The 22,954-nt window shown below is 50.9% G+C and overlaps 1 protein-coding gene across 5 annotated transcripts in view; it reads right to left on the bottom strand.

Annotated features, from left to right (window-relative positions):
* The window catches only part of NF2 (NF2, moesin-ezrin-radixin like (MERLIN) tumor suppressor), a 46,388-nt gene extending 23,869 nt beyond the window's left edge, over positions 1 to 22,519 (bottom strand). For 4 of the 5 annotated variants that reach the window (XM_040080658.2, XM_058422777.1, XM_040080657.2 and 1 more), the window contains exons 1-8: positions 22,343 to 22,485; positions 11,099 to 11,224; positions 9,971 to 10,093; positions 7,723 to 7,806; positions 2,693 to 2,761; positions 2,464 to 2,546; positions 1,765 to 1,840; positions 1,408 to 1,542 (exon numbers count right to left, since the gene is read on the bottom strand). In XM_040080658.2, the coding sequence (XP_039936592.1) occupies positions 1,408 to 1,542; positions 1,765 to 1,840; positions 2,464 to 2,546; positions 2,693 to 2,761; positions 7,723 to 7,806; positions 9,971 to 10,093; positions 11,099 to 11,224; positions 22,343 to 22,456 (810 nt within the window). In that variant the 5' untranslated portion in view covers positions 22,457 to 22,485. Of the gene's footprint in view, positions 1 to 1,407; positions 1,543 to 1,764; positions 1,841 to 2,463; positions 2,547 to 2,692; positions 2,762 to 7,722; positions 7,807 to 9,970; positions 10,094 to 11,098; positions 11,225 to 22,342 lie in introns of all 5 variants that reach the window. The other variant, XM_040080656.1, reaches the window with a different exon arrangement.
* Positions 22,520 to 22,954: the final 435 nt, after the last annotated feature.

Below are 22,954 nucleotides of genomic sequence, written 5' to 3'. Positions count from 1 at the left end.
ATGCACATATTCCATCACTCCCCCACACACTACAGAAATAACGGGCTGAGGAGCTGGAGCAGACAGAGTGTGTCCATTAGAGTGGGAGATCTGTCAATACACGGCCCTGCCTGCAAAGGGCCCTGCCCTGGCACTGTCTCGCTCTGGCAGTTTAAGAGCCAATCTTTTAAGACTTTCACAAAAGCCGACGTGCATGAACGTCCCTGGATTCGGGCTCCGGCGGAGCCCCCAGCAGTCAGTGAGAGCAGCAGCAGGAATGTGCTGGAGAGGAGTTTCAGCTCCGTGTGAACAGTCAATCCTTGTTAGGAGGGATAACCCCCAGCGTGGCGGCAGCAGAGCTGCTGCTCCCAGCCATTGGCCCTGTTTGTACCAGGTCAGGCCTGCTCGTGGGCACCTGATTACACAGATGATTGAGCTGATGGATTGGTGTTTCTCCTGGAGAGGGCTCTGCTGCAGTCCTGTGGCAAGGCTTACGGAGGGGTCCTGGGGTCCCTGGATTCTGGGGAGCTCCCACTGCACTGTCACAGGCAGGGAAGCTTTGGAAGTCGCTCAGTGCTGGGCTTTTTGCGGAGTCGTGAAGCTCTTCAAGGAGTAAAGCAACTGGAGACAACTCCAGCATGGATTTACTGCTTATAAAACTTCACAAGACATGCAATAAACGCAGCTGATGAGAAACCTTTAGCTGCTCTCCTGATCAATATCATCTTTAGATTAGAAAACCATTTTTAATTAAGAAGTTAATTCTCTTCCTTACCATGAAGGCAGCTGGATTCTTTGAGTAGCTTTCTCAGACTTACAATGGAGCTGCTCAGTCCCCCCTCCTCAGCCAATTGCACTTCTGTTCTCAATTAGGTCTGGGGGCCAGCAATCCCAAAACCCCATATTTAGACTCTGGATTTAATAAATAACTATCCAACAGTGGGCTTAAATTGCTCAACTTCCTAAAAAGATTCCAGCTGCTATGCCAAGCCTAGCAGCCTGAAACCCAAGATGATGTAATGAGATGGCAAGAGCTCCTCTCCCCAGGAATACATCTCCCTGTATTCCATAATACAGGATATATCCACAGTAATAAATACTGTAATATATGCAGTAAAGAAGAGATTTTAACTTCTGAACTCTGGTATTTGGGCTAAGCACATCAACAGCAATTTTGGGTTTTTGAAAAGATTATTACATAGAAGGCTTGAAACCAAAGAGGAGAACCAGCTCCCCAGTGACCCCTTGCACGCCCACTTCCAGCACAGTTTCAGGAAGGCTTGGATTAAGGTTTCAGCTGGAGGAGTTGAGCCGCCCTTAGCTAAGGTGGTGAGAGCAAGCACAGCAGACAGAGAAGCCAAGAGAAATCATTTTAAATCCCAGTTGTGTGCTTACTGCTCTCAGGGAGGAGGTGAGACACATCCCTACCTCTTTATCACTGTAGGAGATATTCCGGATCTCGTTCCACGGGAAGGAGATTTTCGGGGTCAACCTGTTGTCTGGGTCATAAATGTGAAGACCCAAGGCATCCACTCCAAGAAGCAGCTCTGTGCCCTTTTTGTTCTGCAAGAGGAAAGGAAGGAGCAGAAATCACTGGGAGGGTCAAGCATGAGCCACTGTTCCCTCCTCAGCCAGCTCCGAGCAGTGACCCAGCACTGGGCACCAGCAGCTGCCTCCCCTCAGCACGGGTGGTGTCCCCAAATGCCACCTCCCAGCTCTCCTGGCTCTCCAGGACACGGAGATGACCCTGGCAGGAAAACAGGACCCCCAACACACCCAACTCACCCTGATGGCGAAGTAGTTCACGCCGTACATCTCCAGGTCCTGGGCGATCTTCAGATACTCCATTTCAGCTTCATCTCTGTCGGGCAGCAGCAGCGTTTGGGAGGATCAGAGAGGGACATGGCCGCTTCTGCTGATCCTAAGCACTCACCAGGCTTTAAAGCTTGGACTGTCTCTATCACACAGGTCAATCCTGTCTTTGCTGACAGGATCAATAAAGTCCAAGAGCAAATCCCACTCTGTAGCTGCCAGCATCTGAGCGGCTGCTGAGATGCCGCGGTTCAAGCCTGGCTTTGTTCACCTACCAATCCCTCCAGCATAAACAGGAAATCCCTGGCTGGGATGCCACTGTTTCAGATCCACGGCTTTAGGTTTATCCCCCAAAAGGAGCGTTTTGCCACCTGAGGCAGCCATATAGTTTGAATCCCTACCCTATTTCTCCTCCCAGATCCTTGATGCAGGTGAGTCCTAACTTTGCATCATTCCTAAATTCTCTTGAGGACCCTGACAATGACCAGGGGACAGCAGGGCACAGGCAGAGCCATCAACAAAAGCTTTGAGCTCTTCCCGAGGCTGCTGCAGAGATGTGCTGGGATTAACCTGCTGGCAGAGCTCATCCAGCACCTGCCCAAGCTCCCCAAAGCCTGGTGCCTCTCCAGGGGAGGGGAGTGGCCCTGACCCAGCCCAGCAGCACAGGCTCACCTCGCTCTGCCCCGGTGCTCTGCATACCAGGCTGTTATCCTTTCCTCCCACATCTCTGGAGTCATCTGGTACAGGTTTATTACCTGGGATAGGCGGGAGACAGACCCCAGGTCACAGTCCTGCCCCTGGCTCAGCAAGAAAGCCAGAAACACCAAGACAGGTCCCAGCAAGCACATCCAAGCTCAGGACAGCTCGGACCCCGAGTCCCCGACTCTGCTGAGCTCCTTACCCGCTTGGGAAGCAATTCCTCCTGTGCCAGGAAGCCTCTCTTGTGGACGTTGGGATCGTAGTCGCCGTACTGGGGAGAAGCACACACACGGTGCCCACCCCACGTTAGCAACAAGGGCAAGTCAAACTCTTCACCCCCTCACAGCCGGCCCTGAGCGACAGCAAACACGGCCTGCTCACCCCTTCAGCCCAGGAGCACAGAACCTGCTGCTCTGTAAGGTGAATTACCTGGGTTTCTTTGCCGTTTCACTGCTAATAGAAACAGCTTCCTTCTACCCATGCAGCAGAGCTGGGAGCAGAAGAAAACTTCCCACCATCACAGAATCATTAAGGTTGGAAAAGGTCTCCAAGACCGAGTCCAGCCTAAGGCACTTGGGGTCTCCAAGAGCCACATCTGTTCAGTTTTTGAACACTTCCAAGGAATGGTGACTCCACCACTTCCCACAACTTCAGCTGATGACCATCACCAGGCTGATGTCCTCCATCAGTCCAGCTGGACTAGATGACGGTTGTCTATTCTATGCTCATTATCACGCCCTAATTAACATTTCCCCCAATGCAGGGCAAGACTCTGTAGCTGAGAGGTCCTTGCGGTTCCACAGGTACAAGGAAACAAGGAAGTAAGACATGGAGAGAGACCTGTCCCCAAAAATTGATGGATAGCAGCGATCCAGGTTAGGCAGATGGCAGTTCCTCTGTCGCTGCTCATCACCCTAATGAATAAGTATCAAAAAAAATTAGAGGAGTTTGACGGATTCCTCTCAGGCAGGTGGTGCCTCTTCTGTCAGAGGGTCTGTTGCTCAACTGGGTCATGGAAACCAATTCAGATTTGTTAAGTGCATTCACTAATTACTGGTATTTGTTTAGATTTACATCTCTTTGAGCAGCATATAAAGTGACTGAGAAAGAGAACTGCTTATTAACAGATTGAAGAGCCGCGTGTCCCTGCGGTGCATGTGAAAATGAATTTACCTCCTGCACGGCCTCAGAGGGCAGGAAAACGCTGGAAAACGGCTCCTCCAACAACCCAGCAAATTCAGGGGGAGAGGAACAAAGCATGCGTGTTGGAGTCCAGGGCATTCCTTTGGTTGCCCTGGAGGGTCAGGGACCTGGGCAGGGGGGTTTGGGACCCCAGCCCAGAGCTCAGAGAGACACTGGCTTTGATTTCAGTCCATGGGAGAGGCTTCTTGCACTGCAGGAAGCATTGCAGGCCACGAGAGTGTGAAAAATAGTAGTTTACTATATCACAGGGTGAAAAAGCAGTGGGTTTGGGATTTTTGGCATTGGAGTGAATGGGAACAAGATGGAGAATCTGGGGCGTTGTCTCCTTCTTCTTCCTTCTTGTTCCCTCACTCCATTTCTGCAGTGACGTGGGCACAAAGTAGTTAGTGAGGATTGGGTCAGAGTAAAGATGACCTTTTTAGTAATAGTGATAGACATTGGTAAGAAATAGTAAATAGAGAATACGTAGCAATTAGTATAAAAGATAAGGACAGCCCAGAGACAGGAGGAGTCACCAGATGTCCGAGCCGCGGCAAACATCTTCTGGACACTGAGAAAATTGCAAGATAAGAACTAATAAACGAAGCATGTAACCTTGAAGACTCCGTCTTTTCCTGCGTTTGGCACAGAGCTTTGCAGAGGGCCAGGACTCTAAAACCACCAGAATGCCGGGGAATTTAAACTCCCCCAAAAGGAGCCCCCGACACATGTGAGGCACGTACACGGAGTGCTGTGACTTCCACTCACCTGGCAACCAGGAGTTCTGCAGTGATAGAGGTGACAGTCCCCGACTGCACGAGACACAGCGCCGTTTGCTCCAGCCACTCATTTTGCAAAGCGGCCCTTCCCTCCCTGCTCTTATGAGCAACCTTAGCTCAGGAAGCGCAAAACGGTGACAATTTTCAAACACAAGACCAAGAGGCACCCAGCGGTCACGCAACAAGTCAGGAGGCTTTTCCTCCCGGTCCCCTTGTGGTGCCAGGACCGTCACACCGTGCGCCGAAACCGGAGCTCAGCATCAAAAGTCTACACACATCCCACCTCTGCGCTCGGGAGACAACACGTGGGGATTAAAGACACAAATATTGATTTGGAGCCAATGCAGATGCAAAGGGAGCATGTAACAACAACCAACACTGACTCAGACTTCAATTAATAGAACAAAACCAGCCCGGATTTCATCCAAGAGCAGCGGCAACTCTCTGTCTTCAAGGTCTTGGAGCTCCTCAGGATGTAGCACTTTGCAGGTACACAGCCCCTGAGGCCCTCTCAAAAGGAAGCAGCACTAAAAACGTGGCACTGGTGAAGGAAGCAACTCCTATAACTTTGGACAGGCAGCAAGTAAATCGTTTTTAGGTGATGAAAATAATAGCAAACAGGATTAACATGATTATTTTCTGTTGTGATCTTCCGCGGAGGTCCAACACTAAGTATGGATTATGTGACTTTTCATGTGCTAAAAAATACTGCCGTGCCCCAGAGGAATATTTGTACTGAGAGGGGAGTCTGGATGAGAACATTAATTATTCACAAGCCAAAAATCAACAAATGGCTTAAGTATTGCAGAATTTGTTGGCTCAAATGATTTTGCAAACGTACTTTCTAAAGGCCTTTCCAATTAAATCATTACTTTCAAACTGCCATGGAATTTCAGCTCTTGTTAATTTGAACTGTATGATTAATATTCATGATTGGGCATGGAATTGCCTTTACCACATTCATACGCCTGGCTTAGATTGTTGGATAAACACAGGCACGCTCAGCTACAAATTAACACCAAGTACTGCTTGTTTGGGGGAAAAACAATAATAATTAAAGAGCTGTTTGCTGTGCTACAAGATCTGGAGTGCTGAGAGAGTTGCAGCACGGCAGAGACCTGCATTTAAGGGGCAAAAAATAGAAGAACCTCCTGGATGTTCCTGTTTTGTTTTTTTTTTTTTTTTTTTTTTTAGTTGATCCCACATCTTTCCCAGCTATTTAAAACCTGAACCATCTCCAGCCTCTGAAAGGCATGTGGGTGGTTTGAACAGCACTGGAGGGGAAAGCACATAGTAATTCCCCAAATGAACACAACGAGAGAGAAATAAATAAACTGTTATTTTTATGACCCCCCTGTTTCCTTTGCTGTCTCAGGTTGGTTCGGATGGACCAGCAGCACCTGGCTGTCAATAACTGGCTGCTGGATGCACACACACTGCTATGTCAGGCTATTATGCCCCTAATCATGCAAATCAGCACGTTATTAGTGAAATTACTGCACTCTCTGCCTGCTTTCTTGTCCAGGAAGGACATCATTATCCTATTTAACTGGAAGGAGATGACCTGCAACATCTTTCTTCCCAGTTCCCCATCGGAGATGTGCGTTCAGCTTTCGCCTTTGCTGGGAGCCAAAGCAGAAGGGGAATCCCAGGCTGGAGGGGCAGCAAGGAAAGGGATGTCTGAAGAAAAGCCCCTCAGTGAAGAGCAGAAAAGCCATCCCTGCTCCACCTTCTGATCTCGGCACGGTCAGAACTGCTGACCCCATGTGACCCCCTCCCAACGCCCCAGGACATTCACGGTGCCAAGGGGACGAAGGGGACGGCACAACCGACCTGCACCAAGCAGGGGAGCAGCAGCTGTCCTGGCCACGAGGTAACACAGCTCAATATTTACCCAACATTTATTCGTTCTGGCAGCCAGAAAAGTCATTCCCTACGTATCCTCAGCTCAGGTCAATGGAAAGAAAGCAGAAGTGTTTACTCATGCACTCTAATAAGTGAAGAATGTTTCACACAAACAGAAACATTTCTTAATATAACCTTTCCTTGCCCAGCTGATGAGTCTCTAGAACAAAACATGGTTTCATCAATACCCTGATTATGAGGAGAAAACACCAATTTCTAGTAAAGTCAAACACATCAAAGAACATGGCACCCAGGGCTCTACTCAGAGTGTGGACTGAAGGGTTATGAGGAAAATTACATAAGGAAAAAACCAACCTGGATCAGGCCCTCTCTTCTGGCAACAGGGCCAAACCCCCTCTCCTGCACTGGTCCCACAGAGCTGCTCCTCCCAAACCTCTCCAGAGCCATGCTCCTCAAGGACAGCTGGACTTGCCACACCCAGGGCACAGCCAAACCCTCCCAAAATCCACCCAGAATCAGAACCAACAGAGACAGAGACAACTTGGCTGGGCTGTGCTCAGACTGCCATCACTCCTCTCCCTCTCAAAACAGGATCTTTGCACACACAAACCGGAGCTGAGCTCCAGGAGCTGTTAATTGAGCAGCAGCACATGTGCTGCAGCACACAGGGAGAAATTCTGACCCCGACTGAAAGAATGTCCCTGCCACCGAAACCTGGGCTGCTCCCTCCATCCCAGGAGTTTCTGCCCTGGGCAAGCTGTCCAAGGCTGCACACCCCAAAATGGAAAACATTCTCCTCTGGAATAAATCCTCAGCAAAATACACCCACTCTGGGCCCAGAGCAGAATGCAGCAGAGCAATGAGGGCAACTCAATGAACACTGACTTTTCCCTCTGTCTGGTGAGGCCAAGCACCCAAGATCAAACCCAAGAAAAGGGAGAAGCCACGAAGAGCCCTTTCACAGTGCAATAAAATGGATGTGGCAGCTCTAGCACTGAAATGAAGTCATTATCAAGATCAGTATTCCGGGGGAGCAGTGGAGCTGCGAGTCCCATGGCTGGCTTGCCTTTGGCTACACCGGCAAAAGCAGGGAGGAGGTCCAAAAAAACCTCAGGCGCAGGGAATTCACCTGCTCCAGCAGCAAGCCACACTCAAGCAGGCTCCACAGCTCATGAGCTGAGCATTTGCTAAAGAGTCCTAGAAAGAGAAAGCAAAAACCCATCCAATGTCTGGAGGTAGCCAAGAACCAGCCACGTGGAGAAGGCAGCAGTGCTGGTGTAGCCCCCTCACCTCCCAAGCTTTCACAGCTTTCCCTGCCTTCCCTTTCCCCAGGAAGTGGCTCCACCACAAAGCACCTGGATCAGCACTACCCCAGCAGGCCCTTGAAGGAGCCCTTGGTGCCTACCTTGGCTTGGACAGCGTAAGAGGCCAGCAGGACTGAGGCTTCGGGAGGACAGAAGATCTTCTCATCCAAAATCTGCTTCTTCACCTGCACACGGAGCAGCACAGGACAGACAGCACACGTTTAGTGGAGCACGGCAGAGCATGACTGTCACAGCAGATGGCTGCAGTTTGTTTTAACTTGAGCTGTCAAGCACACGGAGTTAACAATTTTCTTAACACTAATCGCAGTCCATAACCAGGAAATCTCAGGCTTTCACAGACCACCTTTCTCAGACAGGATGGTGAGAAGAGCTAAATTTATACGTGGAAAATAACAGCGCTTCTATCCTGTGGCTAAAGGCAAGGGGGGTGGAAAACCTTGCATGTAAACACAGCGATAAAACCTCTTAAGGCACAAGCCACGGATTGATAGGACATCCAGCCAAGCTGCTAAATAAAAGAGCAGCTTGCAGTCAAGTCTCTGAGCACTGCAAGCTTTGCTCTGGGACATTCATGCTCCGCTGTGAGTCAGCGCTCACCTGAGCTGGAGGCAATTCCTTGGATCCCAGCACAGAGAGCTGTGGGTCACCTCCATGGCAGAGCTTTTAGCAGCAGGCAGAGCCCTGTGTGCGCTCCCGGGAGAGCCAACGTGCAGCTCCCCGAAGCCACAGCTTTATTTCCCTGCCTCCTGTGCATTAAAAAATTAAACCTGTCATGTTAGATACTTTTTGGGTTGGCATACTTAATTTTCCTGATTAAAGATAGGGGGAAAAAAAAACTAAAAAAGCCTACGATTTCCTGGGAGGCTTAAATGGATTGTCAGAGATGCAGGAACATCAATTTGAATTTATAACGTGCTTTGAGTCCTCAAAGTTGGGTACAACATAATCACAGCAGATATTCTGCTGCATCAAGATAAAAACCAGGAGCGTTTACAAGCTTAGATGTGCTCCCGTTTCCCAAATGCATCCAGGAGCCCAGGCTCCTCTCAGCACAGAAATCCCAGCAGCAAAGTCATGGTCTGCATGTAGAAAATGCAGCTTGAATGGCTTTTCCTCTCTGATTTTCCTTCTCAAAGATGCCAACAGCATTTCTCCTCACCGTGGATAAAGCTCCTGGCAAATGAGGCATTCAGAAATATCCCTACAGAGACACCAGTGCACGAGACAGAGCTTGGAAATTAACAGGAAATACTTTGCATTTTTAGAACACTGTTGGCTCTGGAGAAAAAAGATGGACTTTGGAAGAGTGAGGAGCATCAAGAAGCTGGTGAGCTCACTTGGAAAGAGCAGAACACCCTCCAGGCTACAGAGGTATTCCCAAATCCAGGTTGTCCTGAATTTGGTGTAGAAAACGTAAGAATGAGTGACTTAAAATTTTTTTTTGTAATTTATCTTCAAATTAACAGCCACAGAGCAGCTGAAACATCCCAGTGAGTACCCAGGGGTCTGACTAGAAGGGCTCTATTCCCTGTGACCATGCTTGACACAACTCTTCTGAGGAAAAATGTGTCAGGAAATTGATTTTGTGGCAGAAAATTGATCATGTCTCTGAAAGAGAGCTCCTGTGATAGCAGCTCCTTGTTACCAGCCATGCAGCATTGCCACATCATCAGCTGAACTGATTCCTCAGGACACAAGGTTTTGTAGAGTAATTTAAATTAAAAAAAACCCAACCAAGATACGTTCACCACAGATTCCAAATGCTGAACTGAAGGGCAGGAGTTCCTGGGGCAGGTGAGACTGTGAGGTTTCCCCTTCCCCTCTGTTTTTCCATCAGAGTTGAGCTGCTGGGGTGCTCTTCTGCTCCAGTTCCCTGAAGGCTGTTTGAGAGGAGGGGAACTTTGCTGCACAGCCTGGGAACAGGCTGGCTGTGCTCTGCTCTCCAGGATCAAACTCCCCTGCTCCACACAACAATGCCATCACGTCCAAAGGCAGCTGCCACACCTCAGCACAGCTCAGCCCACACCCTGCAGAGGGACACGAGCCCTTGGCTGACAGATCCATGTCCCTGAGCCACCACCCAGGGATATTATGGATCATTCTTGACTGCCAGTTCAGAGGTCTGCCAGTCTGGGCAGACTGCTTCCTCCACAAAAACCATCCTTCACTTATTTTAGGAAGTTTTTGTTGCTGAAGACAAGTCCCTTTGGAGAGGTGTGAACAGAAGGATGTGGAGCACCCTCTGCTGACCAAGTCTCTGACCCTGGGACCTTCTGCTCATCCTGGCTCCCTCTGCCTCAGGTTGGATAGCAGTGTTTTGACTCCTACCTGCAGGAAGAACAAGTGCTGGGTGATTTCCTGGACCAATTCCTCCTCTGCATTCTCAGGATAAAATTTAGCCAGGAAGTGAAAGGTTTTGGGCTCCTCTGTGGGGACATCATGATCCAGAACCTGTGGAATACAAAAGCCATTTGGTTTCTTCAAGACAAGACCCAAGCTCCCTTCTGTTCAGAGCAGCACATCTTCTGTCAGACACTTTTAGACAACTAGAACAGACCCAAATAGTTCAGACGCTGTAGTTAAAAAAAGAAAACAAACATTTCTGACACTCCTAATGATGCAAGGCAACAAAAAAAGGCAGAAACAAACAGCATGAGAAATGAGACAGTGAAGGTTGATCCTGATCTGCCACGTGCTTGTTGCCTCTCCTGATCCTTCTGGAGTGATGTTGGATCCTGCTGCGCCACCACCCGACTTCCTCCTTGTTTTCCCACACTGAGTTTATTTCAGTGGTGTTTCTTAACACTTTGCTCTGGTACTGCCCAGTTAAATGCTGGTTTGAAGCCTCAGCCTGAGAGCCTCAGTGTCCATGGCCATCTGGCCACAGCGTCACATCCTTTGGAAGCGAACAGAGCCACATCTGACACCTCCAAAACCCATCCCTCCCAGATTTGAGAAGCATTTCCTCCCTCATCCCCACCTCGTTTTCACTCCGGTTTTCCTCCTCCCAAGCTCTCTGTATTTCTCAACAACAAAACAAGAGGCAACTCCACTTCTCTGCTGATGGTTTTGTGTTCAGGGGCACAAAAGAGAGAGTTTCATTTTTTATTTGCTTTGCAGTCACCCCAAAGTGCAGCACCCCAGGATGGCTGTGTCCCAAAATGTCTCCAGGGGATTCAGTGTGCACAGATGCTGGGATGGGGCAACTCTGCCAGCTTTTCCCAGCTTTTTCCCAATTCCATCACCCCCTGATGCCATGGAGATGGGATTTAAATACATCCATCCCAGTTCACCCACCACACAACCTCAGGCATTCAAAGAAAGGGGAAATGACACTCTCCTTTGTCATCTCACACAACCTCGGAAATACCCCTGTCCATGGCAAGGGCTTGAGATGACCTTCAGGGCCCCTTCCAACCCAAACCAACCCGGGATTTTGTGAATTTTGGTTCCAACCTTCTTGTCCATTTTGAGCCAAGCCACCGTGTCCTTGATGGTGTACTGCAGCCCGAAGAACCAGGTTTCCCGCAGTCCCAGAGTCCTGCACACCAGATCAAACAGGTCCTTCCCTTTCCACTTCACCTGCCACAGAGCAAATAGGAAGCACAGTTAAAAGGATGGATTTCAGAACTTCTCTCTGTTCAACCAAATGCACTGCTTTCACTTCACAAGGTCAACTTTAACCCCCCTGTGAATGCATCCGGTACAGACATGAAAACACCCCAGTGAGGCACACGTTATCTCCTTCCATCTGATCTCATCTGCAGAACACCAGCTCCTCCCTCAGTAGAAAACTGAGAGGTGATTTCCCCCTTTTTCCAAAAATGACACCGTAAAGCCCCTGTTTCTTGCCCTGGGAAACTAAGGATTCATTCAGGCTCTTGCTGAGCTCAGGTTTAGGCTCCTGACGTGTTTGGGTTCCTGTCTGTTGCTAGCAGGGAATAAAAATCCCTTTGAATTCCCCTTGGTGGCTTTAATGCATCTCCCTACAGGCTCAGGAAGCCCTGCACAAGCACCACCATCAGCACCAGGGGCTCAGAGAGAGGAGCCACAAAATCAGCAGTGACAAAATCCCTGCATGGAGCACGTGCACCCAGAGCCACCGACCCTGCACGGATAGAAGGGAAAAAGCTCAAAAATCCCCATCATTACCACTGAAGTCAGCGGTTCTCTGGGAGCACATTTTGATAGAGTCAAACTGCATTTTCTGCTGAAAATGTTGGTGACAAAAGCAGCCAAGGAACAGAGAAAATTGGTCCTGCTCAAGGACCGTGTCCTTCGAGCAGTCCTGCAGCTGCATCCATGATGCTACTGAAGTTTGCTCATAAAACCGGGAGGTGTTGGGAGGCAGAGAGGTGAAGAGGGACATAAACCACATGAATCGAATATGCCAAAGCCACTTTGGTCCTCCATCTGCACGCCGAAAACAATTGCTGGACCGAGACATACGGCCATTACTCCAAAGCCCTTGGGCAAACAGATCTCAGCACTCTCTTGTCACTACAGCTCAATCCTGGTGCCACCTGGGCACATCAATATTAACGCCGGGGCCGCTGCCGCTGTCACCCACTGCCGCCTTGTGGGCACAGCCAGGTCCAGCTCAGCCCAGCTCTGCCTCTCAGCGACGACTCCGTCACTGCTCTCCCCGTTCCCAGAGAGCACAGACACACACGCTGACAGTCCCGGAATAGGACAAAGCCGACACCACCCTCCCCAAAAACACCACCCCCGGAGCGCTCGCCGCAATTCGGATCGGGCGCTGTCAACACCTCGGGGTCCAAACGCCAGGAGCAGCAAGTTTGGCGGTGCTGTAATTACAACCCCCCCTAATTTCACACATTTCACTATCCTCCAGCCCCCGGGATGGGCTCCAGCTCGGCACAGGATGGCTCAGACTGCGGAAGATCTTTTCCTGACTATGATTTTAAGTGGGAGGTTAATTCGAGGGCTCAGACAAAACAGAGTGAGGCCCATTAAAAGAGCTATTTGGTACCATTTTTGCAGGCACATAAAAGCAGGCTGCCAGCAAAAGGCTATTTCTTCACTAAACTGCTTTGTACAAAGCATTATGGGCTGTTTTTCCTTCTCTAAGACCGTATTTCAGTCTCAGCACAGCAGTGCCTGCACCAAACCTTCTCAGGACAGGCTCCTGCCTGGTGCTAACGGCGGTGCCGGGACATCGCTCCACATCCCATGGGAGCAGTGCGTTAAACTGGAATTTCCACCGGCTCACCAAGCCACCTCAGGTACCCAAACCGTGCTCAAGAGCTGACAGGACCCAAAGGTCTCCTCTCAAAACACAAGCCACCAGTTTGTTTTGAAGAGCAGCACTGAGGATTAAAGCAGGAGCTTTGTGCAGTTTTCACCCCTACGTTTTTAACTTGGTGATGGGAATTTGGAATGGTTTGAGTTGGAAGGGACCTTAAAGATCATCCAGGTCCACCCCTGCCATTGGCATGGACACCTTCCACTATCCCAGACTGCTCCAAGTCCTGTCCAGCCTCACCTTGGACACTTCCAGCGACCCAGGGGCAGCCACGGCTTCTCTGGACAACCCCTGCCAGGGTCTCACAGCTGGATTTCTTCCTGATATCTAACCTAAATCTCTCCCCTTTTAGTTTAAAACCATTCCCCTTTCCCTGATCATTATCTGCCTTCATCAAAAACTCTCCTTTTTTTACAAGCCCCCCTTCAAGGGACTGTATTTTAAGTGAGGCTTCTGCTGCTGCATTTTACACCGGTGCTTTGTCACCACGCATTTCTGTGGTGGCAGGAATAGACATTTTATGCTCCTGCACAATGCTCAAGACTCCAGCCATAACAGAGCACAGATCCTCCCCAACTGCGCTGAATTACCTTCATTAAATCTATCAATGATCAGCAGCCACCTTTATTCCAACAGACAAGATTTCCCTCCACACCTCGGTACTTAAAATAACGATCTGCATTCAAGTGGCATCCTTTGACAGCTGAACTCCAACCACTTTACCGACATCCAGGACCTCAGCCCTCCTCACCCCTACTTGACAGGCTTTGCATCATTAACTGCCACGTTCTGTGGTTGTAAACTATTAAAAAGAAAGCCCCTCCAGGGCAGGAGGGGATGGACAGAGCTGCTGTCCAGGAGAGCCTGGGGGAGTCAGGACAGGCTGGCCATTCCCATCTACCCTGCGTCCATCATGCCGTTCCCTGCACGGCACTCAAGTGACACCTGAAGCACAAAGATAATTCTACAAGCCATTCTGAGCTCCTGCAAATAAAACTAAGGAGCTCAGAGCAGAAAAAACCCCTTCTCAGCCGCATGCTGGGGGAAGCTGGCACGATGCTGTAACAAAGCTCCATCTCCAAAGCAAAAAGCGACATCAGGATAACCTCAATGTGACCGTCAGGACGGAGCGGGATGCATCCCTCCAGCACCCTCCCTGCGCTGCCGGCATCACCCGCGACATTTGCAGCTCCTTGCCCATTAGCAGGATCACAGAACGGGTGGCTGCAGGGATTCAGGAGTCACCAAAGGGACACGGGAATGAAGTGCTTTATAAACAGGCTGTTACTCCACCGAGCTGTTTGTGTTCTTTACTAAGTACAGAGCGGTTACAATCTATCAGCAAAGCGCTTTAAATTAACAGCACTAAACACTTAAAACTCTGCAGCCAGTGGCTAGAACAGAGTATTTCCAGTCCAGATTATTGGCATCATCTTTTTCTCCGGTGGAGACGGAGCATTTGGCATCTATTAACAGGGTTTGCATTATTTATTAACCTGCACCGGGAGTCATTTCCAACTCGCAGGCAACTGCACGATTTATTTCGGAGCATAACCTCTCTGTCAAGTTTCACAACTGCTCCTCAGCTCCCGACTCGATAAAGCAGCTCCAAAAATGAGCAGAAGCGGCGTCTGGTCCTCTCATGAGGGGGTGACAAGGAGGGAGGGCAAGCCAGGGAATGGAGCTGTGTTGGAAGGTTTAGGTGGATTTCAGGGAAAGGTTCTTCCCCCAGAGGGTGCTGGCACTGCCCAGGCTCCCCAGGGAATGGGCACGGCCCCGAGGCTGCCAGAGCTCCAGGAGCCTTTGGACAGCGCTGCCAGGGATGCCCAGGGTGGGATTGGTGGGGGGTCTGGGCAGGGACAGGAGCGGGGCTGGATGATCCTGCTGGGTCCCTTCCCACTGAGGATATGCCACAATTTTAAAAAATGGGCAGCAAGGGACAAGGGGGTGCAACCATCCTGCATGGCTGAGCAAGGGGTCTGCACAGAAAAGAGATTCCCAAAACATTGTCAAGCTGATGCTTTTCTTCCAACAATGTCGAACATGGTAAAGGGGAGGCAAGAGGGATGGGTTTAATTTAATTTTTAGGTTCCTCACACAAGAGGTTCTCCTGGGACAACAGGGAGCTGCCCAAACTCCAGGGGACAGAAGCTCAGGGGGTACAGATGAAGATCTCACCTTCTCCTCATCACAAACACAAACCTCCAGAGCTTCAGCTCCTCCTGGGATCAGGATGGGCAACAAGGGCACAAGCAAGTGAGCAGAGGACACCAAGGCTCAGCTGCTTCCCAGGGAAACCCACAGCAGCCGTCCCTGCACACCCCACCCACAGGACAAGGTTAACACACAACCTTGAAGAAATGACTCACATTTACAGAGTATTTTACTGCACCAATTTACCCGTAAATAACACAGAAAATGGCTTTTGGCTTTGCAGATAATTTTATTAGGTGTGAGCTCTGTGCTAGGGATGCAAAGAGAGGCAAGAGCCCCTGCTGTGACACAACAGCCAAAAGGACTGCTGGGAAAAGGGGACCAAGCCCCAGGAAAAAGTGCTCAGAGGGAAGTTATTCCTGTTTAGAATCAAATTTTAACGAGCGAACACGACACCTCTAGAACAGGGAAGGAGAGGACCAAAGGGAGAGAGCTGGGCCTGAGCAGAGCATCCCTCCACCAATCTCCTGGGAATGAGGAAATGGACGTAGGCTGTAGCTATTCCAAAACCCTGTCCCACAGGAGATGCCCAAACCACCCACTGCAACCGTTCACAACTGAAATGGAGATGATTTTGAGACTGCAGACCACACTTATTTCTCCTTCTGGACCTGAATGATAACCACAGTGCCACAGACAACCATTTATTTAGATTTAAGGCCCATTTGGAGCAAACAGGGAATCAAAAATGTAATATTCGTCAATTTTGTTTTAAATAAAGTGATGTCAAATATTTTCAATTGCCACTTACTGAGTCACAAGGCAGGGCTGTAAAAGTTATTTTTATTTACTAATGCTACACGACAACTCGATAATGAGCTTTTAATTAAAACCTATTTCTGTTAACCACCGAGGAGGCCAAAAACGCGTCCAGGCATGAGGACGCAGATGGTGCAGCCAAGCACGTTCTGTGGTGTCTGCCCGAGACAGAGACAGAGCGGGAACACCAAGAACAGGCGGCTGTGACCAGAGCCAGGGGAGAGGCAGGGGACAACAACTGGTGACAACGTGCCCTCTGCCCTGCTCAGGTGAGACCCCACCTGCAGAGCTGCCTCCAGCCCAGGGGCGCAGCACAGGAGGGACCTGGAGCTGCTGGAGAGAGTCCAGAGGAGGCACCAGAGATGCTCCCAGGGCTGGAGCCCCTCTGCTCTGGAGCCAGCCTGGGAGAGCTGGGGGTGCTCACCTGGAGAGGAGAAGGCTCCAGGGAGAGCTCAGAGCCCCTGGCAGGGCCTAAAGGGGCTCCAGGAGAGCTGCAGAGGGGCTGGGGACAAGGGCTGGAGGGACAGGACACAGGGAATGGCTCCCACTGCCAGAGTGCTCCCTGTAAGCACAGATTGAAGCTGTGGCTGCCCCTGGATCCCTGGAAGTGTCCAAGGCCAGGCTGGAGAAGGCTTGGAGCAGCCTGGGATAGTGGAAGGTGTTCCTGCCCAGGGCAGAAGATGGAAGTGGATGAGCCTTAAGGTCTCTTTGCATTCAAACCACTCCATGATTCCATGTCCCAAAGCCTCACCCCACCCTGTAAGTCAGGCTCACACAGATGAAGAGTTACGGGGTCAAGCAGCAGCCCAGCGCAGAGCAAGAAGCTCCAAGAGGATGAAAGGAGGATTTGGATCCTGCAGTGAGCTCAGCCGAGGATGCACAGAGCTGTAACATCGGCCAGAGCTGTCTGTGTGCTGCACTTACACCTCTGCCCTGGGAAGGGACAGCCCCAAGCCCTCCCTCCGTGCAGGAGCTGATTGCTGATGGACACGGGGTGTTCCAGCCCAGCCTGACCTGCTCTGATGAGCCCTTACACACTGCTGAGCCCTGAACACTCACAGCTCAGCCGGGCAGGAGAGGGGCAGCCAGCGGCTCACCTCGGGGTGACGCCAGGTTAAATACCTCTCTCCCCATCTCCCGACCTGTGGGATTCCCTACCAGTGTTGCCTCCCAGCTTCAAGGAGATTATTTCCAGGGCTGCTTCCCTGTTCAAGTACCTTTAGTTTCAAAAACCACCTACTTGAAAGACACTGCCTGTACAAAAAAAAAAAAAAAAAAAAATTAAAGAGCATCAAAACTGGAGTCTACACACCAAAAGAGAAACATTTACTGTCCCAAATGCCCTCCTCCCTCCTTCCCCTCTGCATCAACACATCCCTGGATTAATTAACAGAGTCTGGGGACTGACGGAAGTTTTTAATAGTCTTTGGAGAGAAGTAACAGCAGTTTCCAACTGGAAGAGGCTCTGATGGAAGCAAGGGATCCAGAGAACTTTTCAGGTGCAGGGTGAGGCACCAAAGCCAAAGAGGATCCACACCCATAAGTCACAAGCACAACTCAGGGGAACAAACTACACCAAGCGAGACATCTCCAAAATATTAACTCCTAAATATCACTGGTGTAAATCAGAAATTCTGAGGTTTTGGGGCACAAACCCCTCCAAGACATGAGTGAGGAAACAGCCCTTACCTGCTGTGTCTCAGGTTCAAAGAGAGCCGCTCATGCTCCTGAGTGCTGGCACAAGATCAGGACACACAGGCACTTGGAGGAGCCAAACACTGACTTGACAGCTGGTACCCCAACAATTTATTGGGGATCATGTTGTAGCCGAGGGGGATTATTCCTCTCGGCTTTCTTAAACACCCATTCCTGCACACAGACTGGTGTTTTCCTGTTAAGTCTGTGTCCACTCACAGAAGCTCTGCAGCATGAAGAGGTCACTGTCCCTACCAGCACTCTGCTGCCTGAAACTGCCAATGTATGGATCTTTACAAACCCCCTTCCAAGCATCCTGCAATGCAGAAGGAAGCCAAGGGCATCCCACTCCCTGATCTCCTCTTCCTGCCTTTTTATATTGGTGCAGTGCCTGGACACACCCCAAAACTCAGCTCAGATTTACTAAACCAGCTCTTCCTCAAAACCTCATTTCCACTCAGATTTCCACCACCAAATCCTTGGTTGTTCCTGTTCCAGAGGATGAGCTTTGCAGCTCAGCTACACAGCTCTCTGTGTCTGGTGACAAAGGGACAGCACTTGGCCACACATGGCTGCAATCAGAACTCTTCTACTTACAAGGGCTTTGCATCCAACCTCGTCCAACTGGCTCTGCACCGAGCGGGGCACTGGGCTAAAATAAAGATTCCTTCCAACCAGGATTATCCTCTGGACAGAGAGAAACAGCTTAAGCACTGAAGTAATAACAGGATGCATGTTTAGACCAGCAAATACATCAGCACAAACCGGCCTCTCCTCGCTGCTTGAACACTTAAGCTGTTTCTCCAGGCTGGCTGTAAAGCTTTTCCAGTTCATTTTTAAGATGCTGAAGGATTAAGGTTGGGAAGCAGCTGGGCAGCGAGCTGCACCTTAATGGAGAGACCATCCCTGCAGGATTCAAGCCCAAGATCACAAACACAAAAGAAAGGGAAAAACACACCCTTCGGAAAGCAGGACATGGCTCTGAGACGGAGGGACACTAACAGGGCTGAGCACTGCGAGAGGGAGAAATCGGCAAAGACACCCACGAGGCCAAAGGAAAGATGGAGGGGTTCTCCCATCAGCCAGGAACTTGGTTCTGAGGGAAAAAACTGCACATGGGAGAGGGGGAGAGCAACCTGACACCAGCCACACCACACCTCCCCCATCCCATCAGAGATGTGGGATAAACAGTGCTTTGGATGTGAACTCAAAAATACCATGGGGTGTGCATTATTGAATAATTCATGGAATGGTTTGGGTGGGAAGGGACCTTAAAGTTCATCTTGTTCCACCTCCCTACCATGGACAGAGACATCTTCCACTGTCCCAGGCTGCTCCAAGCCCCAGTGTCCAACCTGGCCTTGGGCACTGCCAGGGATCCAGGGGCAACCACAGCTGCCCTGGGCACCCTGTGCCAGGGTCTCCCTCACAAGGAAGAGGCTTCCACATGGCTGTCCAAGGTTCCCAGGAAGGTGAAGGCAGCTGGGGTTGCTTTAGCACAGGCATTCAAGAGTTATGCAAATGTCTACCCTTCTTCCAGATGTTATCAATTAATTAGGTACAGCTCAAACCTCCGAGATGGAAGTAACAAAAAGAAGACACTCGCTTCGTGCCTCCAAGATTTCCCCAAACAAATTTTAAGTCTTTAAAGTGAAACCCCAACCGTGATTACTAATCTCCATTGCTGTGTTAGAAAGATTAAGATTTCATTTCTAGGAATTACTTTAGATTTAGGCTCAATTTAGAGACATCAACGGCAGAATAAACAGATGCAAAGCAGGTTTAATCCCTTAAAATGCACAGCTGGGAATTTCTAGGGAGCAGACTGAAAAATTAACACTGAGGAAGAAGGTGAATCTTCATCAGCTACAGCTGGGTCATGGAATCCTGGAACATCCTGAGCTGGGAGGAACCCCCAGGGATCATGGAAGACCAGCTCTAGACATTCAAGAGATCAGCAGCTCTCTGTCCCTGTCAGCACGAGGTGCCACTCACAGGCCACAAAAACAGATCTCAAGACCCCCAAACCACAGGATTCCTACTGCACCTCCTTCCACTGATCCTCTCAAGTGTTTGTGAGGCAGATTTCCCTCTCCCAGCCTCCTGCTGGAGCCAGCAGCCCTCCTTCTGGGCCAAAGACCCCTCAAAGCACACAGATAGCCAGGCAAACAGTGCTGCCTGCTCTTCTCCCAGCAAACCCTGGGATAGGGGCCAGATTCCTTCAGGGAGGAGCACTGTCCTTCCCAAAAACTGACTCTCCTACCCCACTGACTCTCAGCAGGGCACAAACTCCACCCCTGGCTCCAGGTCTCACTGTGGGTGTAGAGCAAGCCAAGCCCTTCCCTGGGCCACCTTCCCAACCCCAGGACCCAGGGTGTGTCTGATCCCTCCGTCCATGGATGTTTCTGCAGAGTCAGCAAAACAAGGAGCTTTCCCCACAGCCTCCCAAGTGTGACACAAAAACAGGGACAGGCAGAGATCCAGCCAGGGAGCCAGACTGCTCAGATGGAGCTTGGATAAAACTCACACCTCAAGCTGGGCTGCCCTGGGCTTGCAGCAAGCCCAGGAGGCCATGGAGATGTTCCCAGGGCTGGAGTCCTTCTGCTCTGGGGCCAGGCTGGGAGAGCTGGGGGTGCTCACCTGGAGAGGAGAAGGCTCCAGGGAGAGCTCAGAGCCCCTGGCAGGGCCTAAAGGGGCTCCAGGAGAGCTGCAGAGGGACTGGGGACAAGGGCTGGAGGGACAGGACACAGGGAATGGCTTCCAGTGCCAGAGGGCAGGGCTGGATGGGAGATTGGGCAGGAATTGTTCCCTGGCAGGGTGGGCAGGGCCTGGCACAGGGTGCCCAGAGCAGCTGTGGCTGCCCCTGGATCCCTGGCAGTGTCCAAGGCCAGGCTGGACACTGGGGCTTGGAGCAGCCTGGGACAGTGGGAGGTGTCCCTGCCCAGGGCAGGGTGTAGAACAGGATGGGCTTTAATGTCCCTTCCAATCCAAACCATTCCATGATTCCATGAAAACTCACTCCTCACCCACTAGGAGTGAAACAGCCCTATCACCCACCTGCACCCATCCATCCATCCATCCATCCATCCCCCCTCCTGCTCCAATACCCTGTGCTGAGGGATGAGGCCCGAATTCCCTCCACATCCCTCCAGCACCAGCTCCAACACGACCCAGGAGCTCTCAGCAGGGCCACACTCGCAGCTCCTGAGCTCCTTCCAGTGCAGAAGTCTCTCTGCAGCAACAAGTTCTTTTGGCAGGAACCTCCCAGGAAAGTCAGCTGGAGATGCACCAGTTCCATAGTCAAATCCCACGGGAGCGCTGCCTCACCGCTGCACAAATCCCCCTGATCCCAGCGGGAAATGACACCCGGCCACACCACTGAAATTAACAGTTATTTACTTTCCATCACCAGTTATTGCTGCAGCCTCCAGAAACCAGGAAAAACAGAGCCAGGACATCCACACTCTGCTGGAAGTGGGAAGCTCACACGGCTGCCTAAGAGCAAATCCTTAATCCCGAGGAAAAGCAGGAAGTTCTTCAGGGCTGAGAGGAGATTTCCACGGCAAGGAAATCAGTGATGACAAACACCCCTTGGCTGACAGGAGCTGAGATTCCATCAGGTTTTGGGTCAGGCTAATGAGATAGAAACTGTTAAATGAAGAGGTTGGATTGGGGTTTCAATGTTTGTGTGGCCAACCCCTCTGGATCAGCTGAAAAAGCAGAGCAAATCCCAGGGTTCGGCAGCGACGCCCTGGGAGAAGGTTTTACAAGTCCCAAGGGCCCCAGAAAGGGAAATTATCACAAAAAAAGCAAGAACTGGCCCCCTGAAGCATCCCTCACAGTGAGCTAAGGGCTCAGGAAAATGCCAAAATTCTGTCCTGGGGTGTTTGGGGAGCACTTGGGAGTTGGATTCCTGTGGCTTCAAGCTTTGACACTGAGATTCCCCCAGCCCTGTGACAGGCACAGTGTAGCAGTGGCTTGGGCTGGGATGGCAGGAAAGCACTGGATTAGAGCCCAAATGAAGCTGGATTGTAATGAGAATAAAGCTGAACTATAAACAGGATAAACCTGAATTATACCCAGAATGAAGCTGAATTATAGCCAAAGTATAGGATGAATTATAACCAGAATAATGCCAAATTGTACCCAGAATGAGACCAAATTATAACTGGAATGAACCCAGATTATAACCCAAATAAAGCTAAATTATCCCTGGAGTGAAAATAAATTATTGCCAGAACAAAGCTGAATTATAACCAAAGTATAAACTGAGTTATAACCAAAATAATGCCAAATTATACCCAGAAAAAAAAGCCAAATTATGACCAAAACAATGCTGAATTACACACATAATAAAGATTAATTATAACCAAAATAAAGCCAGACTACAACCTGGATACAACTGAATTACACACGCAATAACACCGAATTACCACAAAACAAAGCCAAGTTATGACCAAAGTAATGCCAAATTACACCGATTCATAACCAAAAGAAAGGTGAAGTACAGCCAAAGGAAAGCCGAATTATAACCAGAACAATGTGCAATTATAACCAAAATCACACCGAATCACACCAGGATAAGGCTGATTTATAACCAAAACAAGGCTGTGGCGCTGCTGGCCCAGGGCAGGCCCCGGGAACCGGCGGAGGGTCGGGGGGACCGGGAGGGGGGCCCGGGCCCCTCAGGGGGTGTGGGGGTGCTTGGGGGGCGCCCGTCCCCCCTGAGCGGGACCGCCGTGCCCCTTGCCCGCGCGGGCCGTCACCTCGCAGCTGAACTCCATCTCGGCGTCCATGGTGGCGATGCGCACGGTGAAGGTCTTGGGCTGCTTGCGCTTGAGGGAGCTGAAGCTCATGCGGGACGCGATGGCCCCGGCCATGGCGGCGCGGCGCGGTCAGCGCGGCGGCGGCGCCATGGCGGCCTGGCCCCGCCCCTCCGCCGCGCTATTGGCCGCGCCGCGCGGAGCGCCCGCCTCCGCCGCGCCTTGTAGCCAATAGAGAGGGCTAGGCTGGAGAGGCGGGAGAAAACGCGGTTATGATTGGGTAAAGGGGACGCCGCTCATGAAAAGGGGAGGGATGAGGCGGGGTCACTGCGAGCAGTGTGTGGAAGCCATGAGGCGTGGTGGTGTCGCCCCCTGGCGGCGGGCGGAGCGCGCTGCAGGCGCGAGCGTGAGAGAGGGCGGGCACCAGGACCCGGCGTGGGGGACACGGGGACACGGGACACGGGACACGGGGACAGAGGGACACAGGGACACGGGGACACGGGGACACAGGGACAGGGGACACCGGGACACGGGGACACCGGGACACAGGGACACAGGGACACAGGGACACAGGGACAGGGGACACCGGGACACGGGGACACGGGACACGGGGAC

The sequence above is a fragment of the Hirundo rustica genome, chromosome 17 (genome assembly GCF_015227805.2).
Source record: "Hirundo rustica isolate bHirRus1 chromosome 17, bHirRus1.pri.v3, whole genome shotgun sequence".
Taxonomy (NCBI): domain Eukaryota; kingdom Metazoa; phylum Chordata; class Aves; order Passeriformes; family Hirundinidae; genus Hirundo; species Hirundo rustica.
This window is presented reverse-complemented; position numbering and strand designations above follow the sequence as displayed.